This window comes from Zonotrichia albicollis, chromosome 27 (assembly GCF_047830755.1).
Source record: "Zonotrichia albicollis isolate bZonAlb1 chromosome 27, bZonAlb1.hap1, whole genome shotgun sequence".
In the NCBI taxonomy this organism is placed as follows: Eukaryota; Metazoa; Chordata; class Aves; order Passeriformes; family Passerellidae; genus Zonotrichia; species Zonotrichia albicollis.
In genome coordinates, this window is record NC_133845.1 from 6,104,719 (window position 1) to 6,121,479 (window position 16,761).

The window sequence follows — 16,761 nt, forward strand, 5'->3', positions numbered from 1 at the left end:
ATCCTTGAAAGTAGTTTATTCCACAATAACGATTAGTCGATAAGGATGTGCAGTCAATAGTCAGCTACTGGAATGCAAGTGCCTGCCATAAACCAACCCCACAGAGCAATTGCTTCCTTCACCTCGACCATCGACCATCGCCCCGGCCAGCTGCACCCCTGGGGCACAGTGGGAGAGGCACAGCACAGCCTGGAGAGCAAAGGTGACGCCGTCCTGGCAGCTGGCGTGGAGGGCAGGCAGGACACGGCCCAGGCCCAGGCACGGGCACAGGCACAGCCCCGCTCCCTGCTCTGGGTCACAGGCGCCTCCCCGAGCGGGCACAGAGAGCAGCCAGGTCCTGCAGAGAGCGCGTGGCTGCAGGGCCACAGGAGGAGATCACCGAGTGCAGCACCTGGCTGTAGGCTGAGCACAACGGGGACACAAACACTATCAGGGCACGGGAGTTGCATTGAAACTGGGCTTGGCTCTAGCCTTTCACCAGAGCTGAGAGATTGGGGTATAAGGTAAATCAACATGCCTGTACACTCTGCACACTCCTGAACATCAATCAAAGATTATTTTATGGACCCAAATGTCTCTGTTTTCCCTCCCAGGTAATTCCCAGTTGTCCAATCAGGCATTTTCCCAAGCTGTGCTCAAGGTCAGAGCACTCCATGACCTAAGGAAGGCCATTTCCAGACCTTTGTGCATCCTCCTGGCAGAGGCATTTAAGGCAGAGGGCTCTGTGTCCCTAATGAGGTGCTTTGCAGCATTTTCCTCATGGCTGTGTCCATAGCCACACGTGGCTGTGTCACAGCTGTGTCATTTAACACATTGTAGGGGCTGGTGCCTTGCTCAGGATGCCACTACACTCCCCAAGGGACAGAGGTTGGGTCAAGCAGCACAGCCCCTGACTTGCCCTCTCCAGAGCATATTTGGAGAAGCATCTCTGCACAGCAGCCCAGGAGCACGGAAACACCTATCCTGGGGTTTGATTTCTCCCTGTATAATCAGGCCCAGGTGTCTCCTCTCTGAAAGCAGGAGCTCCTACCTTTGTGATTTTTGTAGAAGACGCAGTTATTGGCACAGGTATCCGGGTGGGAATCCCAAAAATCAGACCCACAGGAACACAGTGGGGGCAAGTCAATGTTACAGAGTTTGACTTTCTCCTTCATCTGGGCTCTCAGAGCTTCAAGATACCTGCAAGGGATCAAACATTACCTCTGGCAGTGACACCTGGCTCAGGGAGTGCAGACTTCCTGTACCTCACGTGCTCCTTATCCCGCTGCTGTCTGTCCCTCACTCTCCTCTCCTCCAGCTGCAGCTGGGCCAGGGCTGCCCAGGCTCCCTCTCCTGGGGAGGGCTCTCTCTGCTCAGCCACGTCTCTCATCCTCTGCTCCTCTGCCCGCCGCTCATTCTCCTTCTGCCTCTTAATCCTGCAGGAACACACAGGGGATGGCAAGCTCAGAGAAGGAGCTTCCCACCCCAGCCTCCATTCCTGGCTGTGAGGTCAGGCCACAGCAATCTGGGTGATGCTGCTGCTTCCAAAGGCAAAAGTAGTCCTGCAATAATTACAGCATTAAATATAAACAAACATATTGGCTTTAAACATAGAATGGTGAAAAAAGCTTCCTGAGCCTCCATTCTTTCCCCCCATCTGGCAACACCAGCCTGTGAATGCTCTCCTGCCTTCAAACTCTTCCTACCCTCCTGTTTTCTCACCATTCTAAATTTTCTCTTTCCAGCTCCTTCCTGCATCACATCCACCCATGCTCCTGCCACACACAGTTCCCCAAAGCTGCATTTCTGTCCTTAAACAAAGCTGGGCTCTTTAATACCCCTCAGAAAGGACCAACACCTTGGCTTCCCAGCTTCCCCACTTCCCATTGTTTCTGGTTATGAGGCAGCTTGGATCTTTCTGTAAGCACCTTCCAGGACAGGGAAGTGTGGCAGGGCTGGGTACAGCAGAGACATTCCAAAACAGGCTTTAAAATGTACTTTTAACCAAGTTTTCCTCCAAAACAGGCTTTAAAATGCACTTTTAACCAAGTTTCCCTCTATTTCCTCAGTCTCCCTTGCACCTACATGGCCCTCCAGCCGTTTAGTGGGACCTGGGTTGTGTCATTTCCACCAAACACAACACACATTCCCCTGACAAGCAGCAGTTGCAAAGCACAAGGGCTTTACACCAAAGTGTCTGACATTTTATTCCCAAATGCAGCAATGTGTCCCAGGCCACTCCTTGCCAGGGGGCATTAAAACCAAAATCAAGGCTGGGAAGAAGTCAGGACAAGACATTTCAGACCTTACTTCATGTAGGGGGTCAAATCTTTACATCCAGAAACAAAGTGCTTAAGTTGACCTTCTCTGGTTGAGTTATAAAATTCAAAATGTTTTTTAAATGAAATGTAGAACCTTAAGTACAGCACAATAAATCCACTCTAGGCCAAGGCCAGTTCAGGGCTTTATACCCTGTAATTACAAACCCAGCTCCCCTCTGCACACACTTCCAAGGGAAAAAATCATAATAAAAAGGTATTGCCCTAACTGAAATCCCGGGGCTCTGCCAGCATTCACAGGGTGGGACAAGCTCTCCCAAGTGCCCCTGGAATGTCAGGATGTGGCTCAAGGGCACTGCTTTAGACTGGCAGCTTTTCCCAAAAAATGCCCATGAAATCCTGCCCTGTGGTGCCTGTCCCACTCCCCCAAAGCCTGACCACAGAAGAGCCAGGATGGTCAGATTTAGGACAGCTCATTCAAAGGAAAGCCAGGGAATAAAAAAACAAAAATTACAGCATCTTTCCTATTGTGCTGTGAATTTACAGAGCTGCTCCTTAGTGAAATCCTTCACAGGAAAAGCTGAGAAAACTCCACCACCATCGATACTTTAACACAGATACCAAATGTTCTGCTGTAGAACAAATACCTGTAAAATATTTTATTACACTGTATAAGTTTTTATGGCAGCGAGGGGGAAGGGTCTGATATTAAAAATGCCAGGGATGGTCACAGCTTAGCACAACGACATAACCTCACCCCAAAGTTTCTAAACACCAGCTTAGGTTCCCAGAGTCATGGTTTGGGGAGTTGGCACTTTTCCCAGCCCCATCATTTGGCTCCAAGCTGCACAGGGAGGTTAAAACTAGATAGAGAAAAAATCCTAAAGGCCTCAACATGGCCCGAGGGTGTGTGAATCCCACCCAGACAAACTCACAAGACTTTTCCAACCCTCTGAAGGACCCTGAGGGAGGATGTTGCAGTGTGTTGCAATGTCCTGTTTTAAACTTCTGGGTCCCTTCCCAGGTGTGCCTATACCTCTCTCCCTTCCCCCTCGTCCCCTTGCTGAGTGAGTCCTATCAATCAAGCTTAAGATTCCAGCAAGGCGTGGTGTGGTTAGTCAAATTCAAAAGATGCCCCTATGCCCAGAGGTCATTGGCCTGTCTAAGTGTCATCCTCCCTTGAGACCCTGCCCCTTTCACCTGGTTGGTGGCTCACCTGTCCCCTCCCCTTCCCCTGTCCCGGAGCTTAAAAGGTTAATCAGACCATGCGGCTGCATTCTGGTGGAGCAGTTGCCCCGGTTCAGACCTCTGTACCCATGGAATAAACATCTGGATATAACCCTCCAGCAGAATCCTCTCCTTTCTCTCCTCACCATCGCCAGAAGCTCTCTCCTGAGGTAAACAGAGTCCTGACAAGCCTGGACTCGTTCAGTGCCCTGCTGCACTCTCCAGCAGCCAAGGTATCTCTGGGGTAAAGCACCACAGTGCTGCCTTTGGCCCAGCAGCGAGGGTCAGAACTGGCCCAGGCACCATCTAACTGGTAATATTGGGATTTTTATTCCAATAGGAGGAGGTGAGCCCAGCCCGTGCACAGACTCACTGGGCCACTCTGTGCTGCCGCTCCTGCTGCCGCTGGCGCTGCCGCACTCGCTCGCGCTCCAGGGCCATGCAGAGGCGCCGGCACCGCAGGAACTCGCTCTGCCGCTGTGGAGAACAACACAAAGATGTTTAGGAATAAATATCCAGGCATATCAGTGCTCAGCTTGACTGCTGTAAGATGGAACCTTTCCCCAAAAGACCCTCAATATCTCTGACAGCACATGACCCAGCACTGGGAAGATGGAGAGATGGCAGCAAGGTAGGAAAGACAAGTGATCTCAAAGCGCTGGAGAGCTCTGTACCAGCATCCCTCCACTTCATGATCATGGTTTGTATTTTTGATCCACTTCATCCCTTTACGATCATGGTTTCTATTTTTGACCCACTTTTTCCCTTTATGATCATGGTTTCTATTTTTGATCCATGTTATCACTTTATGATAATGGTTTGTATTTTTGATCTACTTTTTCCCTTTATGATAATGGTTTGTATTTTTGATCCACTTTTTCCCTTTATGATCATGGTTTCTATTTTTGACCCACTTTATCCCTTTACGATCATGGTTTGTATTTTTGTTTGGGTTTTGGGGGGGTTAGTTCTGGGGTTAATTCTATGTCTGTTTGGGGATGGTTGTGGAGTGATGAGAGTTGGTTATTGGTTTTGATACCAGGAGATATAGAGGAAGGTTAACTGAAAGTGTATTGATGACAAATGATTTGGATAATCATTGGACAATGCCTATGGATGGCAGCTCTGCCACCTGGCAAATTCCTAAATTCTCGCTTTGCTGAGGGGAAAAGAGCCAATTCCAACTTCAGCCTGCTTGAATTTGGATCCACCTGGACACTGGTGCTCCCCTGCAGTGGAATCCTGTATCTGCTCCAAAAGATGAAAGCATGACACCAAGCTGGATTCTGTACATGCAGAACCACCAAGGTGGATAAACCATTGCTGAGACAAATCCAGGGGCCCTGCAGGGAAAACTCCCATGTGGATACTGAGGGTTCAGTGTCTGGGCTTTGGGTGATCCCACTGATGCAGCAAGGGCAGGGAAACCTCCTGGCCAAAGCTCACATCAAAGCTCTCCTGCTGTGGGGTACAGAGACAGTTTGAGCTCCAGGACTCCCAAAAGTTTAATGCACAGATTTTTCTTCATGAAATGCCAAAACCTTTGGGCTGAGTTTGTCTGCCTCACTCAGTGGAGAGAGCCCAGCACAGCTGGAGATAAAGGAGGAGGAGAAGAGATCACCAGGCTGCCAGTGAAGAAAACCGGATGGAAAAACCCCAGGCAGAGGAGAGTGCAGCAAAACCAGTTATCTTGGATGGATCTGAGCCAAGGAGATTAAAAGCAAGAGGAAAAGGAACAGCAGGGTTAGGAGGAGCAGCCTGAGAAGCCCCAGCTGTTGTCACACTGGTGAGAAACCACAGCCACATTTGGGATCAGTTGGTTTGAAAACACTTGTAAGAAACAAAAACCCTGCAAATTGTTCGTAATTTTACACTGCAAACTGCAAGAAAGGTGACAAAAGGAGAGAGAAATGTTCCTCTTCATGGCAGGAGGAAGCAGGAAAATAAAAGTCACTGGCTTTAGGCATCCAAGAGAAACATCATCATTCTGTATCACTGAGATTAGCATGAGCCAAAGTGTCCAAACTGTCCAGGACACAGGCTGTAAACCCTCACTGTGAAATCATCCACTTGGCCTGCAGGCTGAGCTTGAGGCTATTCCCAAAAGCAAAGAAACCTTTATATTCCAGCCTTGTATTTAAACAAGATAAAGTTAGCTTTGTTCTTTCTTCTTTTTTTTTTTAAGCATTTTTGGCAGCTTCTTGAGCTCCTTGCAACTGCAGCAAGCACCCCCTGGTTTTGCCAGGCAGAATGAAAGGAGCCTGTTTCTCCTTCAAATTTCTGGTGTTATTGAGACCCCAGATTTTGTAGGAGGAGTAGGTAACAGTTCCACTTAGAACAGATTTTAAAAAATAACCTGGTAGCTTTGCCCAAGAGCTGAGACCAAAAGCTGACAAACTAAACCCAGTAGGGGTTTCATGCATCAAAGCTCCTCTGAGGTTTATTAGAGCCAGCAGCATTCTTAACACCCAATCTCTTCCAAACAGAACCACAAGGGGCTTGGCTGCCCTGGACAGACCTGCTTCCTGCTTTCCTCTTGCTCCACACCAGCCCAGAGCTTGAGGGGAGGTTGGCATTCACTGGGTGGCCTCCCAGGAGGGCTCGAGTCCTTCACTGTGCCACCACAGACCTGAGAGATAATGGAGGGGAGCAGCATCAGCATCACCACAGCTCTTTGTCATCTTCCCCCAGCAAAATGCTCTTACTGGAGGGCAGGGCCTCTGTGTGATCCCTCCAGACCTCAATGACCCACCTTGGAATGGGCTTTATCTGGGGTCCAGGTTGGCCATGAACAGGAGAGATGTGCCACTCTGAGCACCAAAGCTTTGTTAAAACATCTCCAAAGAAATCCTTGGAGGAGGATTCTGGTTTACTTTAAATATGGATGCACATCTCCCCATCCCAAACTTGTATTATGAATTACTTGAAGTGTGAAAAAAAACCTCAATGTAAGGGGAATTCCACAGCCAACATTTCCCAAAACCTCAGTGTAAACCTCAGCACAACCTTCTGCTGTGTCCCTATCTGCCCTGCCAGCATTTCTGCTCCAAGCTGGACTAATCCCCAGCCAAGGCTGGGCACACACTGCCACAGCCACAAAGCCTTTGCCAACCACCCCAGGCAATCAGGATGAACCATTTCCACCCCCCAGATGCTCAGAAACAGCTGCCTGAAAACAAAAGAGGAAGGATAAATACATCAAGGCCTCCTCAACCCCTCCCAGGGCAGGGCCTGCCACCCCCAGGCACCGGGATAGCCACAGCCATCTCCTTCACCTGATACAAAGCTTTGGGGGAGGAGTTTTTGGGGTGGTTTTTTTGGTTTTTGTGTTTTTTCCTCCTTTTTTCAAGGTTTCCGACTGATTTGATCTCTTTTGATCTCTTCCACCCTCAGGACTTGTAGCATAAGGTCTGAGCATGGCTCTGGGTATGATGTGACAGCACACCCTGGTTTCAGCTTTCACCTGGGCAGCTGCCAAGTGGCATCACAAGCAGGCAGGAACCCAAGGCCATGAAAGCAGGGAATGGCAGTGCCAACCTCACTGAGCTCCAGTGCTGCTCCCAAACCTGCTTTGAGGATGGTGGGCTGAAGAGTTAAGCAGGCCTGAGGGAGCAAATGCTCCTCCAAGAGCAGCCTCTTCCAAACACCAAAATAAATTTATGATCCAAACCATTCAAGACCAACTTTGCACGAGTCTTACTTTTTTAAACTCAATTTTGATGTAGAAGTCATCATCCTGCCCAGTGGCACATGCAGCTGTGCCCTGCTCCAGCAGCTCAGCAGGCAGATCGTGGTGTCCTGCCAGCAGCAGCTCCTCACTCTCCTCCATGGGCACTGCAGGTGCTGGGCAAGGGTCTGGATCCTGGAGAAGGGAGGACATGGGTGTAAACATGGAGTTGAAATCTGGCTGCTTGGTGCCAAGGGAAAGCTGAACACCCTTGGAGCAGCTTTAGCACACAGGAGTGTGGGATCTCAGCACCTCAGGACTGAGGTGTCACCGAGAGCACCCTTGGGGGGCTCGGGAGTCCTGGAATGTTCCAGAAGTGTCTGGTGGCTGCACTTTGATCCTACACAGGAGACGACACCTGTATGAGGATAGGAGGGTTTCACCGGGGTGAATGGTGAAGGGATTAGTTAGTTAGAGAGTGAAACACAGGGTTTAGGATTTCTGTACAGGGGGGTTTAGAGAAGTAAGATGGAGGAATTGGGGCGTGTCCTGTCCTTCTTCTTCTTCTCCTCCATCTTCTGTGGTGATGGTGGCACTTTGGGATTGGTCATTACTGAAAGTGCACTGGTCAATAAGGGTGAAAGGTATTGGGGAAAAATGATAAATATTGTACACGTAACTTTGGGTATAAAGATAGGTGACTGTCCGGAGGGCAGCACAGTGTGCTCATGGCTGGCTGCTGAGCAGAGCTCTGTCGGGCCGAGAGAAAATCTTTTAGATAAACAATTAATAAACACCGAGACCGAGAAAAGAACTGAAGCCTCTTCTCGTCCTTCGATACGCGGGCTGCCCCAAGGCCACCCCGGGCCTTTCCAGGCCATCCAAACAGCCGAAAACCGGACACAGGAGGAGGCTGTGTGTGCTGTCACTCGGATGGGATCTGGCAGCACCATGGGCCACCAGAGCTGTGGGTGGCTGTGACTGTGCCCTCCCCAGCTGCAGAAGCTGTGGGGTGAAGGGAAGGCAAGGCAGAAACCTCTCCAGGCACAATTTCACAGTGGCAAGGAGCTGCAATCTCTGAGAGACACTGAGTACAGAGCACACTCCTTCAGATGGCAAGTGGGCAGGCTCCCCAGTGGCAATCCACAATATTTTGAGAGGCAGCAGATTGTTTCCTACAAAATAAAGAATTAAAATGCCAGAAGCAAGCTCGAAGCCAGGATAATTTTTTTCCCCGTGCTTTCTTTTTTTTCCTTCAGCGTGGTGAGAAGGGAAGCACAGGACTGCTGAGAAGGAAAGGATGGATCAGCAGGAGAACAGGTGATGCCAAGAATTCCTTGATATGGCTCTGCTGCTTTTTGGAAAGGACAGAGAATAGCCTGGAATTATTTGATAGGCACAACAGGAATTACTCCATCAACCCCATTATGACAGAATAGCTGCTTTGGTAAGGATAAGGGAATAGAGGGAAAGGTTATTGCTCTGGGTGTTCCTCTGGAGCACTGAAGGCAAAAAGACAAGACACTGTGGAAAAACAACACCAGCTTGGTGGAATGAGACACTGGGGAAAAGAATTTGGGTGCTGCCATGCTGGGGAGCTCCAGCTGTCCATCAAAGCCTGGAGGCAAAGACTCAGTAACAGGATGAGCTGGAACACTGGACAGGTCATTTCCAGGCAATTACCATTCTGGTATCTGCTTGGGAAAGAGGCAATTAACTCCTTGGGTGCTTTTAACCTGAAAAGAAACCTTGGAGGGGAGAGAAGGAGCAGCAATCTTAGGAACATGGATTATTATCACAGGGAATGCAATATTTTACAGGGAGAAAGGAAAAAGATGAAGAAAAATGCAGAAAACAGGACTGAGGGAAAAAGTCAGGTTATTCCTAAAGCTGAGGTTTTTAAGGAGAATGGACCTTCCCTGGGCCAGGAACAGCAGCTAAGGTGCAAACAGCTCCCTGAAATCTGTGGAGCTCCAGATTATCAAAGGGCACAAGGAGTGTCTTTATTTAAAGAGGGGGAAAAGGAAATACCAAATAAAATATTTTAGCCTCAAGAGTTTAACTCTGGCTTTTGAAAAAACAAGAGGAAATCACCTTGTAAACTATCTGTAAACCACAAGAAAACAAGATAAGCAGCAATCAGCATAAATTTGTCAAGAGTCAGGCCAGGATAAGCTGCATGTCTCCTACAATAGAAGGAAGAAGCCTCAGGCAAAGAGCAGCACAAGACTCTGGGGCTCGTGGCCTAATTCAACACTGGGGTAAAGCAAAACCTGTTAGATGAGGTCTGATATGGGATGCACAAAACTGATTAAAAACATGGCCCAGATTTGGTCTCAGGAGTTCACTGCACAGAAATAGGGTAAGAACGAGGTGGGCTCTGCTCTTTGATTTCATTATCAGCCTGGATGAAGGAAGAAAGAAGCATCTTGATTAAGCTACTGACCCCACTGGCCTTGTATTGGGTGAAAACCCTTGGGATAAAACCAAAGAAATGGGCTGGAATACAAAGCACAAGGGAATCCAGGGAGCACAAAAGCGGAGGCAGCACCACCAAGGGGGTCAGGTCCATGGCTGTGTCTGTGGCAGCCTTTTCCCCTGAAGGGAAGATGCTGCACTCCTGCCAGGCTGGGAACATGCCAAGCCTTCATACAGGGAGAGATTTAGATTAATATGGGAGCTTTTTTCTCCTCATATATCACGGAGTAATAAAACAGAGCAATGCAATAAATCAATATATTCCTCCCAGAATAGATCAGGGAAGCTGTTAAACTTCCTTATGTAGATTAACTGTAGGTGCAGTGAGGCTGGGATGGGAGGATGCTCCCAGACCCCTCCCAGTGTTTCTCACTGCTGTGGATGACTTGCCCAGGACTCCCACAGATCTCCTGTAACCCTCTGGCTCACCTGGGCAGTGGCTTTGTTATTTATGTGAGCTCATAAATCAAGCTATCTCACTGAATGCATTAGAAGCTCCAACAAGAAGGGTGTTTGCTGTTGGAAACAGGTAACAAGGTTTTTGAGACCATAATTATTGTGTTTCTCTGAGTCCTATTTGCAGAGCTGACAGACTTCATCAGAAATCCAAGAGTACAAAGAAGAGGCAGAGCAGCCCTTCTCTGTCCAGAAACAGAGACAGTTTCTAGATAATCAGCAAAGATCTACTTCACCTTTGGTGAACCTGAAAAGGAGAAGGGAATGAAGATTTACAGGATGGGCAGGAAACTGGCTCCAGAGGCAATAAGTCAAAACACCAGGCTGGGTTGCTCCTGGTGTTCTCCAAAGTACATCAGTTCAAGAAAGGTCTTGGCATAGAGACAGGGAAAACAGCTACAACACAAAAGTGGTCTTGAGATCTGAAGGAGCAAAAGCAGGATGAAATTCAGAATAAAAGGTGGGACTGACCTCTTTCCATGCACTGCTTTGAGGAAAGCAGCTGCATGCCAACAATTCCCTACCAGAAGCCAGCCCCCGGTGAGGAAAAACCCTCCAGATCTTTGCCACCCACACAAAACAAGCAATTGATGCAATGGAAAGAGGTGCTGAGGTTTGAAGAAATAAAGGCACCTGAAGGGAAGGCTGGTCATCACATTCCTCCCAGACACCCAGATCACAATCTCAACCTTTAAAAGTCTACTTTGCATTCTTGAGTTCATCTCAGAGATGTTTTCACACACTCTCCCACTGCCTTCTCTGAAATGGGTTAGCCACAAGGAAAGCAGTTTATTTCATTCCTGCTGGACAAACTTCCTGAATTATGTTTTGAATTTGCTAATTAGAGCCAAACCTTCAGCAGCGTGCAAGGTGATTTCTGTGCCCTCCTCACCTGCTGCCTCCAGGCTCCGTGGGACGCGTGGGACAGGATCCTGCGGGACGCCAGCCTGCGCCGCACCTGCTGCACTGCCCTGCTCAGCTGGGCCCAGAGACAGGCAAAGAAAACACAAGTTCAGCTGCAAGGAGACATCTCCCAGCCAGTCTGTTCCAGCCAAGGAGCTCCACCAAGGCAGCACGACCCAACACACAATCAGGGTCTTTCAGAGACCCTCCTTGCTCCATCAAGGCAGCATAACCCAATACACAATCAGAGCTTGCCCGAAATTCTGATCCAGGCAGCTCATGTGCTCCCAAAACATGTTGCTGAGATGCCAGATCCCAAATTTTCTTGCTTGGTATCCAGCCAGAAGTGATTTTCCACCCCAAGGTACTTCAATTAGAATGAATCTCATGGTGCTCCATCTGGAATAACTCCAGCTCCTAGGCAAGCAGACAGGCTTTCTAAACCACCAAATGCACCATAAACATCACTATTTTAAAAAAAAAAAAAAAAGCTTAAACAGTCCTGAAGGCAGGTTTTCCCAGATTTCGGGCTGCACGAGACAAGCTGCAATGAGGTGGCACCACCTAGTGCCACCTCTGCGCCAGGACAGGGCTGGGAAAGCGCCGTCCGTGCCCGCCAGCAGCCAGGGCAGCTCAGCCACAGCACCGGGGATGAGACACCAGCTGGATATTCTGAGGAGCACCACAACAATCAGGGTGACAGCGTGAGCTAACGTTTCATTAAACAGCTAAACCCAAATAGCAGGGATGTGCTGTGGAAGAAAAAAACAAACATGGCCTGTTCCCCATTTCAAACCCCAAGGATCCAAAACACCAAAGGACCAATGGAAGTGCAGGAGAAGCAGGGCTCACCTCGGCAGCTTGCTGCTGGAACGGCTCCCCGTGCTCCTCCTCTGGCTGGGCTGGGTCACAGCCACTGGGTGCACAGATGATGGCAGCAGGCAGGCTCTGGAACAGGCACGTGTTCTTCCAGGGGGCTGAGTACTGCACAGCAGCACTGTTCTCCCTCTCCACCTGCCAGGAAAAAGCCACAGGGATCTCCAACCGTGACCCAGCAAGAATTCAACCCTGCTGACATTCTACCACCCTTGGGAGGGAGCTTTTGGCTCTCCATGCTGAGAATACAAAGAAGCATCAGGCTCTTTGGGGCTGAGGGTATTTGAGGGCTTCCTGCTTGGAGCTGGCAGAGTTACATGAGGACATCCCCAGCCAGCCATGGAAACAGCCCAAACACCCCAAGGGTGGCCAAAGCTGGTGACATGTCAGTGCATTCTCTTTTCTGCCACAGTCAGATCCTGGCAAGCCTCCCCAGCACTTGTTTGAGAATAGAAAGAATTAAATATATTCACAGGATAATCCAAAACAAGCCCATGGGGGGAAAGGGAATGTGGAGACACAGGGAAAGCGTTGTTTTGGCTGCTCTGGAAAAGGGATCGGAAAAGAAACAGCAGAAAAATGCTTTGCTTCAAAGGCAGCCAGGACACATCCACATCATTCCCAACTCCTGCATGGCTGTTTTGTAACTCCAGGCAATTCCACAGAGAGCTTCAGAACTCTGTTCTGCTGCTGCCTGAGGGAGCCAGTAACCTTTCCCTGCGGAGGCTTCAAAGCATCTCCAGCACCCACCAAAGTGTGACGCTGACCCAGCCTGGACACTGTTTGCCACCGCAGGGTCTGAAACCTCAGATTTTCTCATTTCTTCTCATTAACACCTTGAGTTAAGGTGTTGACTTAAGCTCCAGTGTTTGAGTTTTTCCTAGTTGATGCTGTGTTAGGAGGAGTTTCTCCTGCCAGAGCCTCACTTACAGCTTCGTAGGCCTTCTGCAGCTCCAGCCTGCGGCGCAGCCTGGCCTGCCGGTTCACGCGCTGCCTCACCTCGCCCTGGAACCTCCTCAGGCTGGCTGCCTTCTGCTGCTGCTGCTCCTTCAGCTGCTCCTCCACCCGGGATGCTGAGGCCTGGGTGAGGGGGAAGCAGATTTCACCAGGGTTTTGTTAAACTGTAGCACCAGAGCAGCTGTGTCCCTGGATTCCCTTCTCCTCACCCAGAGTGACCAGGCAGACAAGCAGCACCCAGAGCAAACCTCAGGTTTTGTTTCAACATATGTGGAAAAACAGCTTGGACAAAATCCACTGGGTTATTATGGGCTGGATTCAGTCTGACTAGAGATACAGAGCAGACACACCTCTGCCTTTACCTCTCTGTATCATACAGGGAAGGAAAGAAAAAGGAGACCCTGAGAGCAGCTCCTGCTCCCATTAAAGGATGCTCAACTACCCAAAGCCTGGATCCACAGGAACAGGCCAGCCCCTCACCCTGGTTGAAAGCACATCAGGGGAGCAGTTCACAGAGCACAGCACTGCTTCAGAATGTCTGTACCATCTGAAGTGAAAGATTAAGAGCAAATGACCTGAAAAACCCAAAAATCCCATTTTGTTTTCTTGGCAATTTTGCCAAGCAACACCACCATGGCTTAAATTAAAACAGCACTGCTCTGCTGGCTGCCAACACAGCAAGAGAAACCACATATGGAGGAAAGAGGTGAGGCCCAATGAACTTGGAACAGTTCATCAAGGTCAGCACAGCCCAACAAAACTCCAAGATGGGGAGAAATCCACCCTGTTAGGGATGAAACCAAGACAGTGCTCCAGGGAACAGCCCAGCGCCAGCTCACCCACTGCCCACCTCAGCAGCAACTCTGGTGCATGAGGCATTACTGTGGGTTAATTAAGTGTATTAAATAAGCTCACATAACCCTGGGCAGCTTCATTCACCTCACATGGGGAGCCCCAGGAGCATCGAGGCCCCCTGAAGCTGTCAGGAAAAGATCAGCTCCCCCAGAAGTTCCATAGTGCCAAGATGGAAGTCCTGTGGAATATGGAGATGATTGATTTCCATAAATTATCTCAGCCTTTCAGGATTTAAATTACAATATAGAAATAAATCATCTCAGAAGGGCAGGAGCTTCTATAATGTTCAGACATTAATTACAGGGGACTGAACTCATCATCCAATATTTAATGCACTTTTAGTCCTCTTAGAATAACCGTCAAAACAGAAATCCCTGAGATAAGCATCCATGAAGATTTCCTTATGTGTTTCTAACAGGGTAGAGCTTTTTCTCCTGTTTCTAACAGTAGAGATTGGCTCCAGACCCTGAAACACTCAGCTTAATTTTTAAATTTTTTTTTTTAATCAGCAACACAGAATAAAATCTCAACTCCCTGACATCCTTAAGGGAGGAGTGGGAAAGCAAGAAGCAGCCCTGGCTGGGTTCCCCACCTGATAGATGTTTAATATTGATGCATTTCTCCTCAAAGAACAGTTTATTGGAGGGGGATCAACCCAGAGAGATGCTGAGGTGAGACAAAGTAGAAATTCTCCAGAGGAGAGATCCATTTTGATTTAAGTGAAATGTACATCTTTAAGTCTGTAGTTTGCAAACATAGCTATTTAGCCTGACTGCAAAAAATCCTAAGCTCAGAGAAACTGCCTCAGTGAAAGACAGAGACAGAAAGTGATAAAGAGAAACAGAGACAACTGTGAGAGCAGGTCAGCCTGACCTAGGAATTCTTTCTGATAAAGAACTAGCGGCAAACGTCATGCAAAATTCATAAAAATGACTATGTATGAACCAATTGTGAAATTGTATGCATATGTATTTGAGAAGAAAATAAAAAGAGACCTGAAGTCCCCAAAAGTAAGTATGTATTTTAAAGAGAGTAATCTCCACATGCGTCCAGCACTGTAATAAACATACCTGTAATAAATACACTGTAATAAACACAATGTAATAAACATGCCAGTTTTACAACTTTCACAAAGTTGTAGAGTTTTGTTTATCTGTGCAAAACAGAGGGCTTGTGCAAAGGGGAGGCCAAACTACACCGACACCACGGCAGCTTCTGACCCCACTAAATCACATTAAAACAAATGATTATTTTTAGGAGCATTGTTCCTGGCTGTCCCCAGGCTGTGACAAAGATCCCCTTTGGCTCTGGCCCCGCTGGGGGCGTTAGGGGCATAGGGAAGGGTTCAAGCCCCGCAGACGGTGCACTCACAAAGGCCGGGCTCTGCTGCCCGGGCGCGCTCTCCACCCAGGCGCCCACGGCGGCCACGCTCTGGTTCCTCTCGGCCAGCGCCCGCCACCGGCACCGCAGGGGCTGCCCCGGCCCCTTCGAGGGCAGCACCATCCCGGCACCGCCGCGGGCCCGGCCCTGGGGACGGGAGCAGAGCTCGGGGTGTGTTCCTGCAGCCCAACCCGCACCTGCCCCATCTCCCGCAGCCCAACCCGCACCTGCCCCGTCCCCCGCAGCCCAACCCGCACCTGCCCCGTCCCCCGCAGCCCAACCCGCACCTGCCCCGTCCCCCGCAGCCCAACCCGCACCTGCCCCGTCCCCCGCAGCCCAACCCGCACCTGCCCCGTCCCCCGCAGCCCAACCCGCACCTGCCCCGTCCCCCGCAGCCCAACCCGCACCTGCCCCGTCCCCCGCAGCCCAACCCGCACCTGCCCCGTCCCCCGCAGCCCAACCCGCACCTGCCCCGTCCCCTGCAGCCCAACCCGCACCTGCCCCATCTCCCGCAGCCCAACCCGCACCTGCCCCATCCCCCATCTGCCCCATCCCCTGCAGCCCAACCCGCACCCGTCCCATCCCCCGCACCCGTCCCATCCCCTGCACCCCAACCCGCACCCGCACCATCCCCTGCACCCCAACCCGCACCCGCCCCATCCCCTGCACCCCAACCCGCACCTGCCCCAGCTCCTGCAGCGCAGCGCCCTCCCGCCTCTCCCCGCACTGCCCTCCCGCCTCTCCCCGCACTGCCCTCCCGCAGCTCTGAGCGGGGACCCCCAGCCCATGGCGACTGACAGCCCCTCTGCCCCATCGCTGCACCCCTTCCCTTCTCTCCCCAGTTACCCCACCTCCAGCTCTCTCCTTCCCCGAGATTCGCGCTCCGATCTCCCGGTACCAGAACTCCACCGCCCCCCATCCCACCCAGCCCCTCCTCACCCCCTGGGTACCCTCACCCGCCCCTGGGCGCTGCCCCACGGGCTCGAGCCCATCCTCCCGCATCCCCCAAACGCCTCCCCAGACTCTGCACCTTCATTCCCCGTAATCCCTCCGGTAATCCCCCTCGCCGAGCCCCGAGCCCGCCGCAGTCCCTCAGGCCGCACCAACCGCCACTTCCGCCGCCAGCGCAGCTTTGAATCCTGGCGCCACTTCCGCCGCACGGCCACGTCCCGGCCACGCCTCACAGAGTCCCGGTAACGCCCTGGCCACGCCCCGATCGCATCCTGGTCACGCCCCCAGACGTCCAGGCCACGCCCCGATGTGGCTTCGGTCACGCCCCCGAGAGTACCGGTCACGCCCTCAGGACTCCTGGCCACTCCCATCCTCGCCCCGCCTCGCCTCAAGCCCCGCCCCCCCGCCATAGCCAATCGCAGGCCGCCCCCAGCCCCACCCCCTCACGGTTCTGAGGTCACCGGTTCGAGTCCCGCCTCTGGTGGAAAGGGGGAGGAGGAACCGTGTCTGCCTCAGGGCATCCCTGAAACTGCCCCCTGAGCATCCCTGGAACACCCCACACACAGCATCCCCGTGCGAGTCGCTCCCAAATATCCTTACAGCATCTGTGACCCCCTCCGAGTATCCCCTTATAACATCACACAGCATCCCCTCAAAGCACCTCCCCATAGCGTGACCCCAAAGCATCTGCCTCCCTTACTGTCTCCCCAAAACTCCCTCAAAGCCCCTTTCTGTAGCCTCCCCCAAACCTCC

At 50.9% G+C, this 16,761-nt stretch overlaps 1 protein-coding gene across 4 annotated transcripts; it reads right to left on the reverse strand.

Annotated features, from left to right (window-relative positions):
• On the reverse strand, window positions 1-16,433 carry CCDC15 (coiled-coil domain containing 15). Of its 4 annotated transcripts, none has more exons than XM_074559383.1 (11): window positions 16,161-16,433; window positions 15,049-15,204; window positions 12,796-12,945; window positions 11,842-12,003; window positions 10,979-11,065; window positions 7,186-7,347; window positions 6,004-6,114; window positions 3,859-3,962; window positions 1,245-1,415; window positions 1,031-1,179; window positions 1-402 (listed from the first exon to the last, which is right to left on the reverse strand). In XM_074559383.1, exons 1-11 carry the CDS (start codon window positions 16,416-16,418, stop codon window positions 296-298), a joined length of 1,617 nt encoding a protein of 538 aa, XP_074415484.1. In that variant the 5' UTR covers window positions 16,419-16,433; the 3' UTR covers window positions 1-295. The 4 variants fall into 4 exon arrangements, with proteins under 4 accessions (XP_074415484.1, XP_074415488.1, XP_074415487.1 ...); XM_074559387.1 differs by having other exon boundaries at window positions 16,165-16,299; XM_074559386.1 differs by having other exon boundaries at window positions 16,088-16,188.
• Window positions 16,434-16,761: the final 328 nt, after the last annotated feature.